Source organism: Lacerta agilis, chromosome 2 (genome assembly GCF_009819535.1).
Source record: "Lacerta agilis isolate rLacAgi1 chromosome 2, rLacAgi1.pri, whole genome shotgun sequence".
Lineage (NCBI taxonomy): Eukaryota > Metazoa > Chordata > Lepidosauria > Squamata > Lacertidae > Lacerta > Lacerta agilis.
This window is the reverse complement of record NC_046313.1, coordinates 68,107,866-68,133,761: the sequence shown is the minus strand read 5'-3', so window position 1 is coordinate 68,133,761 and position 25,896 is coordinate 68,107,866. Positions and strand designations below refer to the sequence as shown.

At 42.9% G+C, this 25,896-nt stretch overlaps 1 protein-coding gene across 1 annotated transcript in view; it reads right to left on the bottom strand.

Annotated features, from left to right (window-relative positions):
- BSN (bassoon presynaptic cytomatrix protein) overlaps window positions 1-24,288 on the bottom strand; it is a 193,109-nt gene extending 168,821 nt beyond the window's left edge. The window contains exon 1 of the mRNA XM_033141862.1: window positions 23,975-24,288. Coding sequence (XP_032997753.1) covers window positions 23,975-24,164 — 190 coding nt within the window. The 5' untranslated portion in view covers window positions 24,165-24,288. The remainder of the gene's footprint in view (window positions 1-23,974) is intronic.
- Between the last annotated feature and the right edge of the window lie 1,608 nt (window positions 24,289-25,896).

Here is a 25,896-nt window from a genome sequence, read left to right as displayed (position 1 = left end):
CAATAGCGGTGTCACTGCCGCCAACCAGGAAGGCTCAGTGGTGGGGTAGAGGCAGAGGGCCTTTTTGGTAGTGGCACCTGCCCTATGGAACTCCCTCCCAGCAGATGTCAAACAGACATACAGCTATGTGATTTTTAAAAGACATCTGAAGGCAGACCTATTCAGGGAAGTTTTTAGTGTGTGATGTTGTGTTTTTACTACTATTTATTGGGAAGAGCCAGGGCCCTCTTAAGGAGATCGGCCGCCGTGGCACAGTGATCCCTCCGGCACCCCCGGCATACCGCCTCTCCGCTGCCTCCTTCTCGCACTTGCCGCCCCTCGGGAGGGGGGGTGGGCGAGCAGGGGGTGATGGGCATGGCGCTGGAGCGGCACGGGGCTCTGTGCGCCCTTCCAGTGCTCCCGGGACGGGAGGCGGGGGCGGCCGGCTCGCAGCCCACCGGGAACTGGCATGGGTGGCAGTGGCTGTGCCGCCGGCGCGCGAGCGCCCGTCCGACAGCTTGCCCGCGGGGTGGGGGTGGGTTGGGGAGGGGGGCGGTCAGTATGCCGGTGGGCTCGATCCTTCCGGTGCCCCCATGCGTCCAGTGCATCCGGGGGAGAGCGCTGGCTCCGCAAGCACCAGGCCGCCCGTGGGGGCGGGGGGGAGGCCGCCAGCGGGGCCGCGCTACCCCCCTCACTCGCTGCGCTTGAAGATGGGGCTGTGCCGCTGGTGCGCAAGCGCCCGCCCGCCCACCCGCCCATGGGGTCGGGTTGGGGAGGTGGCGCCCGGTATGCCGGCGGGCTCGCGGGGGCGCCCCTGGGGGCCCAGCGCCCTGGTGCGCCGCGCCACCAGCCCAAATGGATGAGACGGCCCTGGGAAGAGCCCAAAGTGGCTGGGGCAACCCAGTCAGATAGATAGATAGAATTAGGAACTGTTGATGAAAATGACAAGTTATCTTTCAAAATTGTTTGTGTGGTGTATGTGTGTGCTTGTGCAAAAGATGTTAGAACATATTATAACCCTCTGTTTTATTATGTTGTAAAATGGTTTCTCATAATGGAAAACACTTTCATTGCTTTTGCTCCTCTTCATGTAAGCATAAGGCAGTATGAAGAAATGTTTCCTGTCTGGAGGTAGTTAGCCGTCACTATTACTGGTAATTAAACCAATACATATCTGAAGTCAACACAATACTTTATTCATTCCAAATCTATTCAATATATATTTGTTTAGTTGACCAAACCGGTCTGATGTTATAACTACATCCTTAGACACAGAGCTGTCACTTAAAATGGAAGCCCTGGGTCATGTTATTCCCCTGCATGTCGTAAGAATGTAAGACCTATCTGTTCCAGCATTCTGTTCCCATGGTGACCCACCAGCAGTACATGAAGGCAATAGCCCTCTTCTGACTGTGATCCCCAGCCACTGATATTCAGAGACATATTGCCTCTGATACTAGGGATAGTATATACAGTAGGCATCATGACCACCCACCAACAGCCTTATCCACCATGAATTTGTCTAAACTCCTTTTAAACTCTCCAAGTTGATGGCTATTGTTTAATTTTGTGACTTTCTGATTAATTCAGCCTAATTGGATCGCCTGTTTCTAGTATTTTGACAGAGGGAGGAAAGCTTTTCTCTAGCCACTTTCAAAGTGAATCTATCACAGCTCAGAACATATTCATTATAACACTTGCAGCAGGTGCCATTTTAAGACACATTTTTTTCTATTTTAATTGATCCTTAATTATCACTAAAATATTTTTATGTCTATGAGAGAGGCATAGCACTATAATTGCATAATGCTACAATATTACTGTAGTATAGTTATATCACTACTGGATTATGTTGCTATAGAACAATATCTCTTTCATTTAAAAAACACAAAACCTGATAAAGGGTAATAAATCACTTGCCCTGGACAAGAATTTCAGTTTGCCTAAGAGAAGGGCTGGTCCTGAATAATGGAGCATTTTAATGAGAAGTATCTGTACATACTTGTGCTTCTAAACCAGTTCAAAAAGCAATTGTAACAAGTACAGAATTTAACAAGTACAGTACTTTCCTACATTCTACTTTCCAAATAAAAACCATGCCCTTTTTAAAAGACAAGAAGAGGAGCGCCAAAGACATCTACACTTGTGGACGACACTATTGTTCTGTTCTTCTAGAAAAAGTCAGGCTTTCTGGGGTCTGAGTAAAGACGGAAGAACCAGGGGGGCAATAGAAGATGTCAGTGATTGGGAGGTGGCATCATGTGCATGTCCATAAAAAATGTGTGAAAGAAACATGTCCCTGCACACCACAACTAAAATGATATTGAGGCTGGCATAACTTTTATGTGAGGAAACATTATGTGTTTTTTAGCTCTGAAAAATATAAGCAAAGGGAAGGACATGATAGTATATGAAACCATTGGTATGATGAAAGTAATATGCTTTATTATCAAAAGCACATTAACATTCAAATCTGAACAAAAAAATGCAACATAAATTAATGAATTCAAAATAAAAAATTTGCCCATCACTTGCAAGAAATTCAAAGTTACAATTTATGTATGTTTACTCTACTAAATTCAAGGGGGGATTACACCCCAAATGTGTACTGAATTGCACCTTAAAATAATATCTATTATTATTATTATTATTGAAGATTTTCTTGATTTACAAAAGTGCGTGCAATGTCTCTCTCGTATTTTTTCCATGTAACATTTTTACAAATCAGTTTTTGTTGTTGAGACATTAGGGAGAGAAGGGGGAAAGGAGGTGGGTGGAATGGGTGAGGTGAGGTGACAATGTTTCTATTTTCCTTAATATATGTAGGGTTTGGTGTCAGCGTTGATTGTGTAGGTTCTCTGTTGTTTGCTTGTGTTTCTTTGGTGGTGAGAGAGGTCGGGGTTGGCATAGGGTGTGATTGTTCATTTGTGGTTGGCTGTGGTGATCTTTGGTTTCCTGTGTGAGTGGGGTTGGTGGGTGTTTTGGATCAAGTTAGCCATATTGATTTGTATGCATTGTTTTGTTGGGCTGTGTGTGTGATGAAGGGGAACCATACCAGGGTGAAGGTGTCTTCTTCTGTTTGTCCCCGTGTCGGTTTCAGGTTACTGATTAGTTTTTCTAGTAGGGCTGTTTCCAAAAGAATAATTTTTGAAAACATTTTCCCCTCTTGCCATTTAAGAGTCACACAGGTAGTAGGGGAACACTTCCATATTCCACCTTAAACATTAATGCTTCCTCCAGTTTGGCCTATCTAACCCTTATATATTTTAGATATTATATTGGAATTTGGATTAAATTATGTTCTTATTATATGTGTGCATGCAACCACTGAATGGTTCTAATACACTGTAGAGAAGCACTTTAAAGTCTTGATTACTTATCTTCAGTTTGCCAACTATCATTAAGAAGGTAATGTAGTGCTTCTTCTCAACAAGAGTATTGTTCAGATTTAATTATATCATTCCAGCTACTATAGATCCACCACACTTAATTCAAGAGTGCGCCAAAACTGCATTTCTATAAGCATTTCAGTATTGGCATAAACTGTGAATTGGCACGAACTGTATTATCTCAAGGGGTTACACCGATTTAAAATCAGTTTTATTATATAAAAATGGGGAAATGTTTTGTGTGGAAACCAAGTTTCAAAGGGACCTCATCACACCCAGATGTTCTGAACACAGCAGAGCATGAAAGGGAAGCAAAATGGAACAACAGCTCTGAGGGGAAGCTCTCTGAAGACTGCCCAGAAGTAACAGTTGCAATATAAGCCAGGAGTGACAAGGTCAACAAAGCTGAGCTTCATGGGAATGCTCCAGCAGGAAGGTATGTCTCAAAGCATGGGATAAAAGAGCATGCAAAAGGACACAAGAGGATTGCAAAAGAGGAACTCTGTTCTTCCATAAGCCAACTTTTAGGACTCAATATATCGGGATGTCAGCAAAGTTCTCTGACCTCTGGCTCAAAAATAAACATCTGAGGCCTTGTTAAAACAAACAAACACCTCAAAGGAGAGGCAAACTTTACTATCCTAGACATTACCCTAGACTAGGATTAAAATCCAAGCTGAATAAGAGATTCACGCACATCCCTGTCAGTCCTTATGATCCCTGGAAGCCCCCCCCCATGGCCTCCACTCTCCCAAATGCACTCCTCCTTCCATCTACTGCATTCACCTTTCAAGCAGTGATAGGAGCAGGGCGATGGTGCATGGGGAGCAGAGACTATTTCCCCCTTTCCCTCCCTCCTTTTATGCTGTTCCACTGCAACTGCAAAGGCCCATGGGAGAACTACATCTCCCATGTTCCCCTGGGATTTGGCACCAGCACACTGCTACCCACCATGTTAGAGCAACAGAAAAGGGAGGAAACTGACACCTCTCCCCAGGCACGCCACCACTGCTGCTATTGCAGTAGGTTAGTGAGTGGTTTGGGAAGGCTGATGGAGAGATGTTTGAGGACTACAAGGGCATTCTTCCATGCCCTTAGAAGACTTGGAGAAATTATGTGAGAGCTTCCAAATGTTTTCCTGAAGATTTTGTATAATGTTCAAGGTAATTCAAAGTGAGCTTGCAAGAGTTCAAGTGGAGCTCACTGAGGTCAATAAGACAAGCCTGGACTCTTCAAAGAGTTTGGGGAAATAAACATGACATATATCAAAATTATTTCATCTCATTTCTAGGAATCATCATCACGATAACTTATTATCAAGAGTGCTTACCATGAACTAAGCACTTTACGAGGAACATAAATTCACAACAATCCAACCCGGCAGGATTACTATCTAATAACAAGGCTTAAAAATATTTCAAACTCTTAAAGCACCAATATTAAGTTTCTAGGTGCCTGGATGATTAGGTATCTGGGATTTCTTCCAGCCTTAATTATATGTATCTAGTCATAGGCATAAAAATATGCACAAAAAAATACGGAAGCAGAAATAGGAATGAATATATTAGTTAATTACTAATCACTTGATTTCAAGACTGGCTACACAACAAAATAAGTGTTAAGCAAAGGGTGTACTAATCTATATGCCAGCACAATGTCACAACCCATAACATTTCAACAGCATAGCAGGAAACGTGCTCTGGAACTTTAAACAAATTTGCCTGTGAAAATGTTTGGGACTGAGATTTAAATAATTCAGGCTGCAATGCTGCACTCACTTACCTGGAAGTAATTTCCATTGAACTCATTTGGACTTATTTCTAGTCGACATATATAGAATTGTGCTGTCAAGACCTTAAAAATCAACATAAAACTGAATTCACTGAAGTAGAAGAAGAACACCAAACTAGGTTTCCCCGATGATAGTAGAGACTGTCCTGGAAGACTCAGGGACTAATTAAAATTAATGCAACTTAAGTCTACAGCTTCATTTTACTGGAGCTACATGGTTGCAACTGAAAACAGCAGTCCTGCATCTCTACCTTCTCTCATAATTTGTCAAACAAAACACAGGGTGTGATGCCATGGCTCCCCAAGTTTCCCCATCTCCGCTCTACTCTACTTGCTGCAGCTTGCAGAACACTCATTGTCCACAAACGTGCTCACATATTGAGAAGCATATGAGCAATGCTTGACAGAGCATTTGTGATTCCTATCCCAGCTCAAAATGAAATATGGTTGTCTTTGGTCCAGTGCGGGCTTCTGAAGAAACTTCAACACATCAAGCAGTCTCATTTTCAAAGCACCTCCATGTGAGAAGAGAAGGGTCAGACTACATAGGAAGCTGCCTTATTAAGAGTAGGACCAGTGGCCCATCTAACATAGTTTTACACTTACTGGCAGCAGTTTTACTCCAGAGTTTTAAACAGGATCTTATTCAGCCTTCCCTGGAGATGCCAGAAACTGAAGTTTGGCTATTGATAGCAGCTCAGCCTGGATAGCTCAGTTTGTTAGAGTGTGGACCTTCCGCATGAAAAACAAGCGCTTTGATGCTAAGCTACTGTAGTACCAAAACTTCTGGATCATTAGTCATGCCAGCTGGTTTGTTTACTCCAAGCTACTCCCCTGACCTGCCGGGCAGAGGAGGAGGAGACACAAAGTTGCATTTTATTTTTTTGTAGTATCTGTGCATTTCCAGTAATATGTCCAAAATTACCTGTGCAATAAAAGATCGTCAAATACCATATATACTTGAGTATAAGCCTAGTTTTTCAGCACATTTTTTGTGCTGGAAAAGCTGCCCTCGGTTTATACTCAAGTGAGACAGGCGGTGGGGGTGGCGAGAAAGAAGCCCTTTCTCTCCGCTCGTGCCGCCACCCGCTCTCCCCAGTCAACCATTCCTTAAGAAGTGTACAAGAACGGCGGTTCTTTACTCTCCCCAGGCAGCTTGTTCCATTCCTGAATTGCTCGCATAAATGCAAACTTGGCAAAGGAAGAAGAGGAAGGAGCAGCCCAAAGGGTTGCTTTCGGGCTGCTCATTCCTCCTCCTCCTCCACAGCGGCAAAGGTGAACCGGCTTATACTCGAGTCAATAAGCTTTCCCAGGTTTTTGTAGGAAAATTAGGTGCCTCGGTTTATATTCGGGTCGGCTTATACTCGGGTATATACGGTAATATATTCCCCCTTTTTAGGTAGTTCCTAAAGGCACTGTCTTGAAACGTGCTGATTCACAAGTAAATATAGCATTTATAGTAATTTATGGTGTAGGTTGGTATACTTAACTACATATTATTTATTAAACAACAATATTTTACTCTTTTAGGAAATGATACACAAGACATCTAATAAATAGCTTAACTCTTCGCATTCGATTTACATCAAGCAGCATTAAGGCATTTGTTTGAAATCAGTTTCAAGAAAGAATGAAGTGTGGGTTTCCTCCTCTTGAACATAATTTCTGTTTACCTTCCATGCAAGAAGCCTCAAACAGAAGCATTTATTTGCAGGTCAACTAGCAATGCAGCCATTGCTAGTTATCACTGGGTGGAACAGTCTTTTTCCATAAAATTGGAAGCAAGTCTTCATGGTTCTAAGCCTGCTGAAGTTATGGACAACCAGACAGGTGAATGCAAATAGGCCTTCTCATCTGCATCCAAAGATATAGCCAGACAATCCAAATAGTTTGCATGAGTCTTGCAACGCAAGGGTGATTGCATATCCAGATGTACATCCCCAGCAGCAATGTGTGGAAAAGGCTGCTTATATGTGCTGATAACTCTTGATGGACTGAAGCACATGTTTGTTGTCTGATTGGTAGGCAGAGCTATAAATATTCCATCAACTGAAAACTGGGGAAATTGCAACATTTAAATAGTTAGAGGGCATAAAATGGGAATGAAAAAACATTTCGGTGGGCTCAGTGACTGGTCCTGGCAAGATACAACTTGGCATCTTCTTAAGCTAGGAGAAAGGTCCCAACAGATCTGAAATTCTGCCAGTCCCTGGCTCACAGCATCAAACTAATTTTCTATTGTGTCATATTTCTAATGCTCGTTTCGCAAGGAGGCAAATATTTTACCCATGCTTCATTGTTTACAGAGGACAGTAATATTTAACTCAATGTATCTGATACTGAGTCACATGCCAGGTTTAAAAAAAAAATCAGAAGAGATGCTTATTATTAATTTAATTAATTAATTAATTAATTAAAATCAAATAAAACCTTTCCCTCCTTTTTTAAAAACCAAGAGCAAGATTCATCCTGTCCCATCACCAGAACCCTCAAGAACAGTTTATGTGTACTTCAGTGTAAAACGTGGAAGGGCCTCATATTCACACCATATCAGTGTGCATCGAAGGAAAAGTCAGCTTTTGGGGGGATGGGTGGGGAGGACTTAATGGATTGCTCTTATACAACTACAAGAGCTGAACTTGGTGGTGGTGTTTGTGTTCTCTGCCCACCGCACACACAGAAAGGCTAACAAAAAGCAAATGTCAATTTATCAAAAACCAAAATCAACTTAAACAAACCATGGTAAGGGAAATAGTACAGGTAATGAGCTGCGGAAATATCTAATGAAGGATGAACTTAGGAAATGCCTAGAAAGAATAAAGAACCATTAATAAACCCAGGACAAAACAAAGTATATCAGATTAATTTCACTAGTTTATCAATACTCCAAAAGTCTATTTTCTTCAGCAAAGTAAGGTGAAGTTCATGAAGCTATGTGTCATGGAAACTAATGAACAAAGAAAAGTGCAATGATTAATCTTTTTAAAACTTTAAGTGTATTTGATATATACTGTCATGCAGAAAATGGAGACCAAAGAAATAAGCAGAATTCCTTTAAAACAGATACGTGAATGCTTAAAATTATTAAGAAAGGAATTATTAATATTGCAGCCAATTAAGAGTGAAGTTTGCTATCAATTATTAATAAAGAGCCAAAGACATATTACAAACACAGGTGAAGTACTCGCTGAGTTTTGGACCAATGCCCAAGTTCTTTTCTACTAACTCCTAAGGTGGCTCTTGAAGTCAATAAATGAACCATTTGAGCCTTCCCAATTGAACTGTGTTTAAGGGAAGATGGTAAGCTGGCAACACTCTTTCTTGTTCTGCTCAAAGGGTTGGTCCTGTTGTGAGATTCATTCTCTGTGTGCAGTCATGGCTTTATTGTTTATCACATGACTGGGTATGTGTTTTGATTCCACAGAGTGGGAAGTGGGAAGTGACGGAAGACAGGATGTTTTGTCTTACTGTGTTCCCTTAAGTGGGACTGTTGTCCTTTGTTCTTTCTTTGCTGTCTGATGCTAGAGAGAGAGGGAGCCATGTTGAAGTGCTCCGACTGTGTGTATATATGTAATAAAGTAGGTTAGCCAACATGCTGAGTTGCTGTGGTCTGTTACGCAACTGCACAAACTTCTGCAGATGCCTATGAGTGTGTTGATGTACTCCCACATCAATCACTATGATGTCTGGGGGCTGAAGAAGCCGAGAAGCTCCCAAATAATTCCCCAGGAAGGAGGGAACATGCCAGTCGGGCATGTGTCTCTGCCAGGGTCCTACGTGTGAATAGGCCATTTCCTGACAGGTCCTGCCTTGAGAGAGAGAGAGTAAGGTGACAAGACTTCGGACAGCATGCAGTTATTTTAACAGTGCAATCGTATCATACGTTATGTCGACTGGAAGAGAATCGGGTTGCTCCTAAGCCCCTTTGTACAGAAGGTAAGCAAGCCTAGTCAATTTATGCTGGCTGGCATTGCACTATGGCTGTGCCAGGGTTATCTCATGCTAATGTAGCTGCTGTGAGGTCATGACAGTGTCAGCAGAAGGTGCAATGATATACAGAGTTGGGAAGCATGGCAGAGAGGAGTGAGGCTAAGGAAGTGTACACATTACCACTTACTCTGCATCCAGTGCACTCCCACTTCTACTTTTTGAAGCTGCGTACACACAATGCTAGCCATGAAACAGATCAATCCTATAGTTTCTTGAGAATACTGTTGCTTGATCTGTGGGTGTTTTTTTCTTAAACCAGCTACAATCCAATTAGAAAACTTAAGTTGCATTCACTTCATACTTAAATCAGATGTGTACATTTGAGGCAGCTGCCATGGATGCACAGATGAATATGAGTGTGTTTTGGGGTGGTTTCGGGGTTCAGGAAACCAAACAGTTCATGCATGCTGTCCCTTTCTGATGTGGTTACAACACTGTGCAAATGTGACTGGAAATTCATTGGAGATTAATGACCTTGCTGTGATTGAAGCTGCTAAGGTGCGCTTAGGTGTAGCCTCAGAGTCCTATGTTTGCTTAGACTTACTTTTGCCCTGCTGACAGTGTAACATGCTAGCCAAGGCACATGATACAACACAAACAGAATGCAATCTCTCCAAATAGGTTTATTCACCAAGGAGCTAGTGGGGAGTGGGGAGTGGAGTTGTGGAATAGAAGAGCATCTACATCACTTCCCAACGTCCACATCACTTTATCAGCCACTTCCCCCCAAAAAACCCTAATGATCACTTAGTTACAGGCACTATCCATTGCAGCTGCTATCTATTATTTATCACTGTCTTCATGTCTCTCCGCAGGCCACCAGGCAGCCATTCAACATGCACAAAAGACAAGGGTTAGAGTTAGCAAGTAGCGACCAACAGAAGCCAGGGCTCCTGAGCCTTTCCAGACAACATGACAGGCAAAAATGTAGTGTGTTTAGTCATATGCCGCAAGTAGTGTACAGTAGTGGTGAGAGCCATATCTGCTAGTCCTCTGTAAGGCAAAGCATTGCAGAATTGCAGAGTTGGAAGGGACCTCAAGAGTCATCTAGTTCAAGCCCCTGCACTGCAGGAATCAGTCTCTCTCTCTCTCTCTCTCTCTCTCTCTCTATATATATATATATAATCCAGTAGCACCTTAGAAACCAACTAAGTTTGTTCTTGGTATAAGCTTTTGTGTGCACGCACACTTCTTCAGATACACTGAAACAGAACTCACCAGACCCTATCTGAAGAAGTGTGCATGAACATGAAAGCTTATACCAAGAACAAACTTAGTTGGTCTCTAAGGTGCTACTGGACAATTTTTTAAAATATATATATATATATTTCGACTGCATCATACCAACACGGCTACCTACATGAATGCAGGAATCACAGTTAAAGAAGCCCTGACAGATGGCCATCCAACCATTCTTTAAAGGGGAGTCCACCACCTTCCAAGGTGTCCAACTGTCAACCAGCTCTTACCATCCGAAAGTTCTTCCTAAAGTTTCATTAGAATCTCCTTTCTTGTAAGGAGAACAGAAAGCCTGGCAATCCCATTCCTGATAGAACCCGCTCCTCAACTAAATCTGTTCATGCCTAGGTCTCTCTGTTTATTTTATCTAGCTTATGGAATGCCCCTCTTCAGCTTGTTTTTCACATCAGCAGTATTTGTGGAGGGATACACTGACTCAGAGCTTGTCCATACTTCCACTTGTGCCTATTGGAGATTCCATTCCACCTTTTGTTGCAGACATGGGATTGTTGCATGTCTCATGTCTGTTTACATTCCAGGACAGACTGCTGGGTCCCTTGAGTGGAACTTCCGCTCCATGTATTGCTTTTGTTTTTGAGTCTCTCTCCGAGGAGATAGCAAGGAGAGACGACATGTTTCTTGTTCTGATTTATGTAAAATAATCCGTATTTTAGTATGTATCTACAGCCTCAGCCTCTTCTGTTGTGCAGTTTACTCTGCTACATATAGTGTGCTCAGGGCAGCAAGCTTGAGTCGCTGATTTACGTCGGAGCCAAAGGTCGATGAATCTCCGCAGCGTGAAGGCTGAGAGGGAGACGATCCAGTTGGAGCCTAGCCAGCTGGCCTCTCAACCCCTAGATGCCGACAGTCCCATGCCTAGAAAGCACGAGTCTGAGCGGTGTTCCCTTGCCCCCACTCCTTTCCAAGGGGAAAACCCCTCTCTTAGCAATAGATTGGAGCAAATGGCAATCTGGGAAAATCCCAGACTGGGTGCTAAAGAGCTGTGTCGTCGTTGTCCCCCCAGGTGGGGGAGAAGCAGCAGGTCAAGAGGAAGTGTGGATAAGCTCTCAGTTCATACACAACATTAATCAAACCTTGGCTTAGTGCAATTCAACAAGGGTGTGTGTGTGCAGGTGAGTCTGCAGGCTCCCAGAGAAAAGACTGCAGCTGATTCCTACTCTGGTCTGGCTGCTGCTGCACTGCTATTCTTTGGAGACCACTGTCACTCATAATTGTTGCTGATCGTGCCAAGGATTCAAATCCCTGTCTGAAGGGAGGCCTGGAGAAGTTTGGGCATCAATAGTTTGGATTACATTGTATCAATAATATTGTACTTCCTGTCTTATGGAAACCACCCATCCAACTACTCTGTATCTGGATGGATAGCTGGGAAACTGTCAGGTGCGCACACAAGCCGCTGCCCCAACCCCATCACTAGCAGAGCTGTTGTCATGTTAGGGAACAGCTGCGTGAGAGGCAGGCAGAGGGCTGAGAAAGAGGTGAAGGATGAGTGCTGACGAATATCAGTATTCCACATTTGGATTACTGTGTAAATTCTGGTTACCGGTATATCTCAAAAGAGGCACGGTGGATTTAGAAAAGCTGTAGGAAAGGGCCACCCAAATGATCAGGCATCTGACAGGAAATCAAGAAAACAGGATGCTGCACCAAACAGGCCTTTATTCTGATCCGTAGTATCTTCTTATGTTGCCTTAAGGCCTGAGAAATCACCACAGGGGAGATAGGGAGCTAAGGAAAATGAGTTACTGAGAAAGAAAAGGAGAAAAACACTCTAACGAAGTTGGAAAGTAGAGAGAAGCTCTCTCTACACTGCTGGCAGGAAGAAGCAACACTGGAGTGTTACATATTGAGGAGAACAAGGAAAGCAGGGAAACAAAGGAGCAGAGAGCCAAATGTGAAGGGAGCTGAGAATCCTGTGTTTGAGGAAAGTAGGACACAGTAGTCAGTGGCCTGAAAAAAACAACAGGGAACTATAAAGAACTGTGGATGGTGATGCAGAAGTATGGTGCGCGGGGAGGAAGGAATCTATGGAGGCAAGGAGATAAGAAAATGAGATTGAGATCTAAGCAGAAAGATCTGGGCTATAAAAAACTGCACATGGTGCCTGGGGACAGGAGGAGCACTATGGTGTTGACAAGATGGGAGGCTGCAGAACTGTAGTCCAGGGTGCACTGGCTGATATTAGTTTGAATGAGCCAGACAAATATTTGCAGATCTCTAGAACAGAATTGTTTTACTAATGTCATTAAAAACGAGTAATCCTCTTTAATGGGAGCAAAAGCACAAAACAAAAACATCCTAGTGCAGGAACGTAACTCAGAAAAAGAGTTAATAATGCTTGATTCCTGCTCCCCGCCATCACGTATTTCTTACTAGTCTACATTAAACATAGACATCTTTCAAAGGGTACAAGTAAACTACTACCAATATAGCAAATGCCATGTAATGACTGACAACAATACTGTACACAGCTTTGCTGCCTTTCTCTCAGAGTATAAAGAGTTGCAGTAAATTTTTAAAAACCGCATCAGCTTGCAGTAGCTGCAGATTATGGCTGCTGTGCGAAGTAGAGCACATAACTAGAATACAGCTAATTTTTTCTCTCCAATTTTTTGGCTCATAGAATTCTGTGATTTCTGCCATGTGTATTTTGAGAGAAAAATTTCATGCACCATGGTATTGTAGCGGGATCATTATTGCAGTGCACACAATTATGCCGTTTTCTCATCATATGATGAAGCTTAAAAACATAAAAAAGTCTAGGTCACATGTACATTCACTAGTCCTCATATACATAGTACATAAGACTCCCAAATTTCTAACACCTTTTCAGAACTTCAGCTCTTCAGCTCCAGGGGCTCCTCCACCCCTTCCTATATTCTCACCACTACAGCAGGGTGGGGAAAAACTTCTCAACTTAGCTCTCAATTGGAACTGCACCCAGGAAGACCCATTTCAAACAGAAGGCTGTGCTCGCAAAAGGGTACACAGTTTGCTTACTACACAAATTACCAAGCACATGCTGTTCTGCACTATGTGAATCTGCTATACGTCTTCATAAATAAAGCCTTAGTAACAGTCAGATTCAAGCTCATGCGCCTTCTTTTCTTGAGTAATTTTTAGATGCACTCACAGATTAATTATCAATGCCCTCTGGCAGTTTTCTGTAAGAATTAGAATACTTGACTGTGAAAATAGAGTAGCTTAGAGATTTTTTTAAAAAAAAATTAAGTGGTTTATAAATGTTTTTATATAAATAGGATAGCAAAAAAAAAGGTGGGGGGAGGAGAAAGAGCAGCTGTTGTAGGGCAGTTGTGGGGAACATTTTGCCCTCCTGATGCTGCTGAACTACAAGTCCTATCACCCATGGTCATGTTGCTATGCTAGCTGGGCTGTTGTAAGGATGTGCATTTGCACTACAAAACCGAATGTGCCTCAAGGTGGAGAAGCTGGACAATTGTAGCAGGCTTGATGGGTGCATTTAAAAATCCTTCTAAAAAGCGAATTGCAACAGAAGCTAATGCTCCTCCCAAATACAACTAGCCCTGATGAGGTGAACACATCCCCAAAGTCTCCATGGCTATTACATTCCTGGTAAGAACCAGAGGAACTGCAGACTCCAGTAGAAGTAGAGCAATGATCCAACATCTTGCGTTGTTCACTCCCATGATCAATTGTTACTTGACACACAACCTATGTTTTCCGCCCTACTCTGCTGCTTCTTTTTTAACCTGACTACCCCAAAGGGCTCAGGGTTTTCTGACACCACATAAGAAATCAGATTTAAAAACCTCAATTAAAATAAATACCCACAGCTAGAAAATCCATGCACCATTTACACGTTGGTCTCTTAGGACAAGAAGCTCAAATTAGATTAAGATGAAACAAAATAAAAAATTCCTTCCAGTAGCACCTTAGAGACCAACTAAATTTGTTCTTGGTATGAGCTTTCGTGTGCATGCACACTTCTTCAGATACACTGAAACAGAAGTAACTAGATTAAGATGTCATTTATCACATCAACTCTTAATACATGTGTGTGCTTATCTTGCAGGCAGTCGATAGGTTTGGTGAAACACAAACACTCAACAGACACTGGTCAAAGAAGGTTATGGACTCCCCACAAGAAATGGAATATGCAAGGACATAGAAGACCTTCCAAGGGAAAGTGGACATTGAGAGAACCTCAACTGCGCACACAGGCACACTGTATTCCAGTGATTTGTGACCAGTGGCTCATATCATGCACACCAATAATCCTGGGGTGTGTAGTTTCTTAAGCAGAATTGTAGCTCTGCGGAGGTGCACTATAGTTCCCAGGATTCTGTGGGGGAAGCCATATGTTTTACATACACACCAAAGAGCTCAAAACAAAAGCCTTCTAGCCCAATAGCTTATCTTTAAACCATCATATTGTTGTACTCTAAATAATTCTGCTAAATGAGAATTTTTAAATAATACATAAAGTCATTATGTCTATACTAAAGGAGACAAAACATATGCTAAAAACATTCTTGTTTAGACAAGCCTACCCAGAGGCTTAGAAATTTTATTCCGTTTTAGTATTTTGACTTTTGTACTGTATGTTTTAAAGCAGGGTTGTAATTTTTTCTTTATTTTATTGTTTTATCTGTTTGTAAACCACTTTGAGGTGTTTTAAAAAAAACAATCAAGCGGTATATAAATTATAGGGAATAAAACAGCAAACAAATATGCTAACAATGGAATTAGACAAGGTTTCAGGATAGGGGAAATGGCATATTTTCCCACACTGCAGTGTGCCCCTGCACAAACCAGGTCGTTCAAAAAATAATAAAATAAATAGTAGACCCACACTGGATCTCTTTAGTGCTATAAAGCACCACCTCACCTTGGCAGCACCAAATAATGGTAGAACGATCCTTTTCTTCTCAGATTGGGTGAAGCCCTGAACAAGAACAATCATTAGGGGCTGCAAATACACTGCAACATTTTGCTGTTAAGTTCACACCTGTGTACAGTGGTACCTCGGGTTACGAACTTAATTCGTTCCAGAGGTCCATTCTTAACCCGAAACCGTTCTTAACCTGAGGTGCGCTTTTGCTAATGGGGCCTCCCACTGCTGCCGGTATGCGATTTCCATTCTCATCCTGGGGGCAAAGTTCTTAACTCGAGGTACTACTTCCGGGTTAGCAGAGTTTGTCACCCGAAGTGTTTGTAACCTGAAGCGTTTGCAACCCGAGGTACCGCTGTACTAGTAATAGGGTTCCCAGATCTCCAGGGCTGACCTGGAGTCTGCAGGTTTGGCTGCCTGCCTCCAGGAGGAGGGCTTGAATCTCCAGGTGGACTTTGAAGTTGTAGACTGGGAAATGAATTGTACAACAAATGGCCCAAGAAGCTACTTCTTTGAGTCAGTGTAAACTGTTCAGAGCTATACATCAACCTGCACATCAAGCAAGTTTCTAAAGAGCCATATTTAAAACACTGTCACAAACTTTATCAAAGCTTGTCTTCTCCTGCTACAAGGGCCCGAGGTAATCCTTCAAGAAGACCCTGCTTAATGCAAGCAACCCAATGGTATCATGGAGTGGAAGGAAAACCAAGCCTTTAGAAAAGAAGGAAGACAGGATTCATGCATGGCAACACCATTCATTTCTAAAGAGAAAAGAATGTCAGTGACTAGGATTTGAAGAAAATGAAGATAACACAACAAATAGGAAGATGAGCAGTATTGTGTTTCCTTGGACTAACAACATTAATCGACTAATCTGTGCAATTACCCGATTCATTACTTGATCATAGATTAATTGCAGATCTGTTTTAATCTAGTCAGCCATCTGGACCTGACTGATTCTTCTACTGCCACCTTGTACTTTCTGCAACCACCTCTATTTCTGCCTGCTACTGAAGTAGAGCTGCTGCAGCAACTATTTTACATTTCTTTAGTGCTACCACACAGAACACAGAAGTGACATGGCCCCTGTCCAGAGGGTTTACAATCTTGGTGATGTGAAAGGGAATGGAGCTGGCAGCAGGATGCTCAGGAAAAAAACCAAGAGAAAGCAGTTTTCCAGGAAAGGCACCGAGAGTTTACACATTAAGAATGTTGCTGCATATGCAGTGGTATTTGGATCAGCAGACCCTGTAAAACGTGAAGCTGAATGTGTGTTTGTAAATCCACAATGGACATACAGTACAGAGTACTACAGTCAATGAGCTGCTCCAATTTGCTGCTCCAAACCATGGGACAAATATGGCAAAATCCCCTGCCATGTAAAGAGCATTAAATGGCCTTAGATATTAAGGTGCGAAAGAGAAAGTGTTGGCTTGATGTGTCAGAGAAAAGATGGCTCCAAAATGGTCGTGTCATTCACTGTGTCAATGGAAGGAGGAACAAAACCCACTTTTATTATTCTTTATTGGCCTGTAGTGTATACTGCTCAGTGTCCAAATTGGCTTCTAAGCAGTTCACAAAACATGAAAGCAAAATATACAAAACCAATTAAAATCTGTAACTAGCATCAAAAAGCAATACAACAGTAAAAACGGGAGATCTAGACCCACACCAAGTGATAAAAAAAATGTCTGTGTAAAGTGGTGCCAATACAGATGGGGCCTCTCAAATTTCAACAGGGAGAGCTCCACAGACCAGGTACAATCAATGAAAAAGCTTGTCTTCATGTTACCACAAGGTAATAATTACTGGGCAGCAGCAAGGCTAATCGGGTTCCATTTGCTTATCTTACTGCCCTTATAGGGCAAGGGAGGGGAACTTGGTATTTCAGGAAACTTGACCCAGAGTTGTTTAGGGTTTTATATGTAAGTAACATAAAGCTGGCCTGATAGCTAATAGGCAACCTCAACATTGGTATGTTATGCGCCTGATAAGGAGCACTACTGCACCAACTGGAACCTCTGGATCAGAAATAAAAAAAACCCACACAGAGTACATTGCAGTAGTCTAGATATGAAGTTACTAGTGCATGTGTCACAGTAACCAAGCTGTCCCTTTCCAGGAAAGTCACCAGCAGAGTGGTTCTCTAGAGAAGAGTGCCCTCCAGAAATCTGTGGACTACAATTCCTATAACCCCTTACCACAGACCAAGCTGGCTAGGGTTGATGGGAGTTGCAGTCCACAACACCTGGATGGACCCACATTGACTACTCTTGGTCCAGACCAATGCATATTTCCTCCCCCATTGTGATATATGAAATATATGGTACAAGCTCTCCAAGTTGCAAAATCACTTTCTGTTTAGAGGGAGGTTGCCTAAGATTATAAAGTGGCTCTCTGGAACTAGAACAAAAGACAAGCTCCACTTTTAGGGAGTAGGATCTCTGAGGCAACAGTGAAAAGCATCCTGTATTACAGCAGAACTTCATAAACCACATACTCTACAAGGGCCAGATCCAGGTTTGTGATGAAGCAGGCATCCATTTTCAACTACTGCCAGTTTCGGTCTAGGTATTAGCATGGATGCCTGAAGCATCATGCTGAACACCCACCTGTTAAGTATCTGTTCCACAAATATGCCTAAACTCTGGTTCTCAAAGCATAAATGATCTTCCAAAAGATATGCATGTAGCTGCATTGTTTTAAACATCTCAGATCTCAATAACGCTGATTTGGCACATGAAAACAACAGCTTAAAGATGCTGGGCAGAACTTAACTAATGAACTCAGTCAGCAGAAGCCCTGTTGAAGGGCTTTTGCTTGCACAACATGACTCCCTCCCTTCCATCCCCTGCACACTCCACTGAAAGGACAGGTCCTAAAGCTTAGGCTACAATACTTTGGCCACCTCGTGAGAAGAGAAGACTCCCTGGAAAAGACCCTAGTGTTGGGAAAGATTGGGGGCACAAGGAGAAGATGGACGACAGAGGACAAGATGGTTGGACAGTGTTCTTGAAGCTACCAACATGAGTCTGACGAAACTGCAGGAGGCAGTGGAAGACAGGAGTGCCCATGGGGTCATGAAGAGTCGGACACAACTAAATGGCTAAACAACAACAACAAATTCACAACAACAACAAATTTACCAATTCTTATTGGTAATGCAACACTCTTGACACAAAGCACTTCGTTCTGAAGTCTTTTACCCAACTCTTAAATCTTTTCCCATCATTAAAACTAATGTGCCTTTAAATGCACATGTACAGCTGAAATGTGTCCAGCATCACTTAGTAAGTTATCTACTTTCTCTTCGCTGTTTTAGCTATCAAGACTAAAATTTCAGCACACAAAGTTGGATGAGTCCTCTATAATATTCCAAATTCCTTCTTCGACAATGTTCCTCTTCCAACTATCTTCCAAATACTTTTTTAAAAAACTGTTTCAAAAGTTTATAAAAACATATTCACAAACTGGTATCTCATCATTTTATATGGAGCTAATTCTACCAACCCACCATACAGGGCTGTTTTCACTAAAAAGTGCTTTAAACACATGATATGCAGTTTATGCTTGTTAATTAAAGTTTTATAATCATCATCACAGCCTTGCATATTTTACACCTGCATTTCAAAATAATTATGTTCCAATTTATCCATTACATTTCTGTTCTTCCTCCAAGAAAGTACTGGGGTTTCCGCTATTTTGTTATGTGAGGTACAGTAAGAGATCGTTAGTGAATGATCATAAATCACCCATTAACCCTGGTAAGTAAGCAGGGATTTCAACAAGACTTCCCATGTTCATTTAACATTTTACACTGCACCTCTCCCCTGCTACCTATAATAGGTAGAGGGTTAGGGTTTTTTATATTTGGTGGTTTATTTCTTTGTTTTATCTGCACTTTTGTTGCCGTTATTAGTTATATTTTTATAGTGAAAAGTTAAATAAAAACTAATGCCTAAAAAAGAAAGAGGGCAGAAAAGCATTTGGTTAAAGATTATTGCTGAACGCTACTGAGATGATAGGTTTGATCATGTGGAGAAAGACAGCTTAACAGTAAAACGCATTAAGAAACTGGAAAATGCATTTTAATCCCAGTGACACACTTGAGTTTTATACATAAAGTGCAGTTGTATGTCTTATAAGTGATCTATAACTGAGATTTCAGAAACATGCAAGACTATGACCCAAACATGTGCTGTATCCATTTCGTTGCGAAGTGATATGCATCAACTATTTTTGATTCCTGAATTAGATACTAACTAGAGATTTGCAACCAACCTGGTTTATTCAAATCAAAATATTAAATAGGCACCACACAATCCCATCAGTCTCCTCAGACTCCCTGGCTCCTTTCCCCTCCGGGAGCTTGTAATACTCCCACTCCCCCTTTGGCTCCTACTGTTCTTAACTTCCATCGCTCTTTCAGCCACCTCAATTCATCCTTTCCTCAAACCCCTCCCTCTCAGCCTAATGAATCTGTGCTTCTCTTCCTCCAGCCATCTGCCCTCACGCCCCCATTCCATGGCACCAGCTCAAGCTGGGGAGTGTCATTGCCAACAGGCAGGGGAAAGACATGTTTAGCCTATTATGAAACAATTGATGAAGCTACTGGACCTGGTGGTATCAAGATCTCAAGTGTGTGTGTGTGTGTTTGGATAGATGGATAGATGGATATACGGATAGCCTTAGCTGCTTACAGCAGGAGTGTCAAGAAGCCTGCAGCTTCCAAGAAGCCTGTAAGGTCAAACAACTTCCAGTTGTGCATTACAGCCACTTCTAAGAAGCTTGGGTCACCAGACTATTATCAGAGGCATGCCACGGCCTGTTTTTGAACCATGAGCATCCTGTTTGCATTCAAGTTGGTTATTATAATAACCTTGTGATAGTAAGAATTTGGTGCCCGAGTTTGCCTCTTTCATTCTTCCCTCCTCAACCCTTTTCCTTTTGTGTCGTGTCTTTTCATATTGTATACTGAGGGTGGGGAAATAGATATCAAAAACTTCACTGATAAAAAGTGTTATTATATATTTATTTAGGCTCCACATTTTCCCCTGACTGGGACTCAAGGTGCCTTTTAGATAAAGCAAGGGCAGCTAAAAAGATAAAGGAAACATCTGGAAAGCACTCGAGTTAAAAGAAAGTCAGTAAGACTTTTAAAGGCTTATATGTGACTAGCTTGTTCCCTGATTTTATTTTGTACATCACCTTGAGACATGCATGGGAGGAGATTAATAATAAATAAATATTTACATGTGGCTACATTTTGCCCCACATTAACTGCTGCTATATTTTGTTAAGATGTTGAATTTGATAAACATTCAGAAGTTCTTAGTCTATAGTCCTATCAAAAGGGAAATAGATATAGCTGAATCCATGGTTCTAAACATATTGAATATTTGGAAAGGGAGAATTAGTACAATTCAGAACTCACAAAGAACCTAACTGAAAGCTTTATGGTGCAATTCTATGCAAGTTTCCTCAGAAGTAAGTCCTACTGAGTTCAATCATGGTGCTTACCTCCAAGTAAAATACACAATGGATTTCAACCCAAGGACCAGTGTGAAACTTCAAACAGGTACACCAAGATGCATCATGCACCTGGCAATATAGGAGGTAATATAGGAATCTGTCTTGCACCAAGTAAGACTATTGCTCTATCTAGTATTGGCTACACTGGCTGCCAGCAATTCTCTGGGTTTTCAGACAAGATTTATTCCCAGCCCTTATTGGATTAAGCCCTGGGACCTTTGGCACGCAAAGCATATGCTCTAGTACTGAGCTATGGCCCTAGTCTGATACTGATACCTTCCACGGGGATATTACCCAACATTAATAAATCTGAAATAGTATATTTTCCCATTCCTATGTTTTATATGGATTTGGCTCACCTGCTTCTGAAACACTTATAGGTAGTAAACATGTGGAATCTTAATTATACTGTGCAGTAAGTTGACCTAATAGGCTCTATTATTCATTAATCAAAACAACCTTTCTAAAACTGAAGTCAGGTCCAGACACCTTTTTTTTTGCACAGAGAAATTTCTAATATTGGATAAGGTACTTTTAATTAACATCTTCCTTAGCCTTTGTTGTTTTTGCTGCAACAGACTAACATGGCTACCACCCTGGAAACTGCCCATATTCGTGATTACTCCTGCGCATTCCCTAAGCAAAGGACTACTGTATAAGGCTGACAGAATAAACATCCATTAGTCATGACAGGGATATGATAGGATGCTTGTTTTGAGAGAACAGGGTTGTGCTGATTGTCTGGGTTTGGAAGAGTGTCTAGTACGTTTGCACAGATGTATTAGTACTTGGATAGCTTCCCAGTTCTGTTCTTCGACACACCATGGCAGGAGTGTCACAGAAAAGCCTCAATGCGCAGATGCTTCAAAACACTCAGCTCTCCATCAGTAACAATTTAATGGTGCATAATTGAGCCTGAACTGCAGACTTAAAGAAACCTTCCAGGCCACAGAAACTAAATAATCCTGCTACAGGTCCCAACATAAACACACTTCTTTCCTTTTCATAACAACCAGCTAGCTAGTTTAGCTACAGACTACACACACTCTTTCCAAATCTTACACAAGTTCATTCCGCCTAATTATTTCAACATCCATTAACTCTCATGTCTGTATATGCAACTTGCATATGCACCAATGCTGTGCCTACATCCCCCCCCCCTAAACTCAGCTGGGGAGTAATGTGCAAAGGCTACCCTGCAAGAGGGAAAGAACTGCCACATCACAATTCCAGCACCATTTCCTCTACATACAAATGGCAATTCTACAAACAGGTTATCTACATTTTCAGAAGAGATTTAGGATTAAAGATACTATTAAAACATATCTATGCCAATTTGAAGATAGGTGATGGATAATTGTTGCCTTTAAAAAATGGAAAGGGCTCAATACAGAACATCAATCAGCATAGTTTAATAGATTTCTTCTACAAACTCATGAAAAAAAATCCAATGATAAGAAAAATCCAAGTTCAGGCAGGACCAAATACTTTTGACATTAAAGGGCGATAAAGAAGGTTCCTGCTTCAACACAGCCTTAATACAGAAAAGCAAGCAATTTGATTTCTTCCAGAATCTACTATTGCATTCTCCTTGTAATAATGGAGCATTTAATAGTGCAAGCCCTTTTTAAACATATGAACAAGGGTGATACACTTCTTAGTGTATTCTACTCAGCTTTTCAACAAAAATGGCTCAGTACCTATTAGCACACACACACATATATATCCGATATCTTACTACAAGACATTAAAAAGATTACTCTCATTTTTCACTAACTTTTGATTTTTATCTGCTTTCTAACACTAAAGTTCTATATTTATTGGTAGCAAATGTTTTTTTTTTAAATTCTTCTAAATGTAGTGTTCTGCTGCATGATAACTAATCATTATACTACTCTCCACCCTCACCCTGTCACGTTTTGTTTTCCTTTTTAGGAGACACTACACAGAGCACTGATGTTTTTGTTCTATTATTTCTTTACACTGAGGTAGAGATTACTATATTATTATTATTATTATTATTATTATTATTATATTATATTTCAAACAGTTTGCAATTAGGATAGCCACATGCAGGGTATATAAACTGTACTCAACATAATGGTCTTAAGCACTATCAATTGTATCAATATAATAAGCATGAGGGCAATGTAACTGGCCAAGATGATCTAGGTGTGAGAAGGGAGACCTGTTTGTCTGTAGATGTTGCATATGACTTAAGCCAGAAGTCTTGACAACACACATTGAAAAAGGGTGCTTGTTTAGTTCTTTACCCACAAACCATGATCTTCTGTTTTGCATGTCACTTTCCCCATCCTCTGTGTAATCAACATCCCATTCATGTTTCTCTGCTCCCCTCTCCCTGATACTAGCCTGCACTACGACACTCTGTGGAAGAGTCTGCATCCTATGCATGTATGTGCCCATGTGCCATCTGGTCCTCCATCCTATGCCTTTTGCAGCACCATCCAGCTACAGGGATCTCATTCGCTGCATCAAATGTGTGCAGATTCCTGCATACTCTCCTTTAAAAGATGAGACTCAAATGGCACCCAACACAGCCTTTCCTCCACTTCAGACACCACCAAAACTATACCACAGAGCTTGGACAGAGATCAGCATTCCCAAAGTAAGAGGTATCAGTATGCAGCGTTCCAAAATAAGAGGTATCAATATGCTCTAGGGAGCCTTGACTCTCTGAGAATGAAAGAGTGCCTCTGAAAACAAGGGGCTTCCCTTAACATAATGCACACATGGCAAAGCTACCACCCAGGCCCAACCGTCTTTCTGTTTCTCCACATCCACTCATTCCGACAGAGGAATCCTGTCCAGAGCCTTCCCCCACAAGAGTTGGCGACCTCTCAGGGTTGCACCCGATCCTTTTCTCCTATCTCTCTTGGTCGTCTCCAAAGGCTGAGCCTTGCCCTCTGCTGCCCCATTTCTCTCTCGCATTCCCAGCTCATGCCCAGCCCCGCCTGGCACGCACCCCGCAGCAGAGGGTTCCCTAGTTGCACTTCGCCCTTAATCCCCACTCCCTCCAGCCCTACTGCTGCTGCTGCTGCTGCTCCTCCTCGGCCCTGACAGACCAAGTTGCCCTCGAGCGACCCCTCCCCTCCTGCACCGCCCCTCCAGCCCGGCTCAGCCGGTCTGCGCTTCCCACCTGGCGGAGGGTCCGTGCGGCTGCGCGGGGCCCGGTGCGGCGGCTGGAGCCCTGCCCGGGGGAGCTGTCCTCCGCTGCCTGGTGCTGAAGGCGGCTTGGCAGCCCCGGGCGACGTGGAGGGGCCGGCGGCGGGACCGGGGGGCAGCTGCCCCTCGGCTCCACCGCCCTCCAGGCTGGCCTCGTTGCCCATGGCGAGGCAGCAGCGGCCGGGATGGGGACAGGCTCCCGGAGCGTCCTCAGCGCAGCGCCTCCTGCGCCGCCATCAGCCTAGCTCCACCATCGCCGCCTGCCCCATCCGCACTGGGCATGCGCTCGCCGGGGCGCGAGCGAGGCGCCCATCCCTCCCACAGGGAGGGAAGGAGCGCGCTCTGTGTGGGGCGCGCGCGCGCGCACCCCAAGGCCAATGGAGGCTCGCGCAGAGTTCAAGCCCGCCCACCGCGAGCACGTGCGCGGCCCGACCAATGGAAGCGCGCGAGCGCTGCTAGTTTCCCTCCCCCCTTCCCGCCAAGCGCGTGCACGAGCAAGGCCGGACGACGAAAACCCGGCGACGAGGAACCCTTTTGCGGTCCTGGCAAGGCGGCCGCGGGAAAAACCTTCCCCTTCAGAAGGCGCAAAGCCCGGAACGGAACGCCTCGCCGTTCCTTTATTTCCCGACCAATGGGAGTTTGCGCTCATTCCCTCCACCGTTTAACTGGCCAATAGGAGCACGCTCTTCCTTACTCCATCCTTCCGCACATGCAGGGCTCGCCTAATGGGAGGCCAGCTTCCCTTGCCCTGCCCTGAAGGTTGCTCTCCATCGACAGCTTCGCCTCCTTTTCCCTCCCTCCGTTCCCGAGCTGACCAATGGGAGGTTACACCTGCTATTTTTGCCCTTGGCCTGACCAGTGCATTGGAACTGCAGCTGGAAGGATAGCAAAGGCAGCCTCCTTACCCTGAAGCCTGGCCCTTTGCAATTTTTTTTTTTTTTGTTTTTTTTTTTTTTTTTTTTTTTTTTTCCCCAGCATGCATTCATTGTGTTGTGTTCAGTCGTGTCCGACTCTTCGTGACCGGCAAAGGCATGTGCCCATCTTGTGACTGTCATAATGTGTGTGTGTGTGTATCTGTGTGTGTTGACACATAGATTGTGTCGCTCCCAGCACAAGTAAGTAATAAAGGTGCGTAGCAGCATCACTATTTCTATGAGCTCAATATATTTCTTCAGGCAAACTATGCATGCCCACATCCAATTAGCAAGAGAGGAAATGATCATGTACCAACTTTTGAGCTGCATAGAACAAAACATTTCAGAAAAATTCACTTTCATTGCAACCTCTGAATTACTGGTCTGTAATTGTTTATTAATAGTAAGTAAACACTGGGTATTCTTACTGGTACATAGAATTGATACCTTGCTGTCAATAACTATCAGAAACATTTGACACCAGTTCTAGATGACTCCACTAGGATTGCCATTATCCAAAATTTCTAGTTGCCAATAACTGCTAATGGCTAAGAAATATTGATAAGTTTTACCAAGTAAGTTTCTGATACCTCTGGGAAATGGGGGCGCCGCTGGAGGCAGCTTTGCACCATGGCGCCGGATATGCTTAAGACGGCCCTGATGGCTGCAAGCACCTTTGGGTGTAATTACTCTGTCTCCAAGACTTTAACGCATTTAAAGTAGGCTAGATATTCTCTATGAGGGACGTGGGTGGCGCTGTGGTCTAAACCACTGAACCTCTTGGGCTTGGTGATCAGAAGGGTGGTGGTTTGAATCCCCATGACAGGGTGAGCTCCCGTTGCTTGTTCCCAGCTCCTGCCAACCTAGCAGTTTGAAAGCATGCCCAAAAGTGCAAGTAGATAAATAGGTACCGCTCCAGCGGGAAGGTAATCAGCGTTTCTATGTGCTGCTCTGGTTTTGGTGTTCCGTTGCGCCTGAAGCA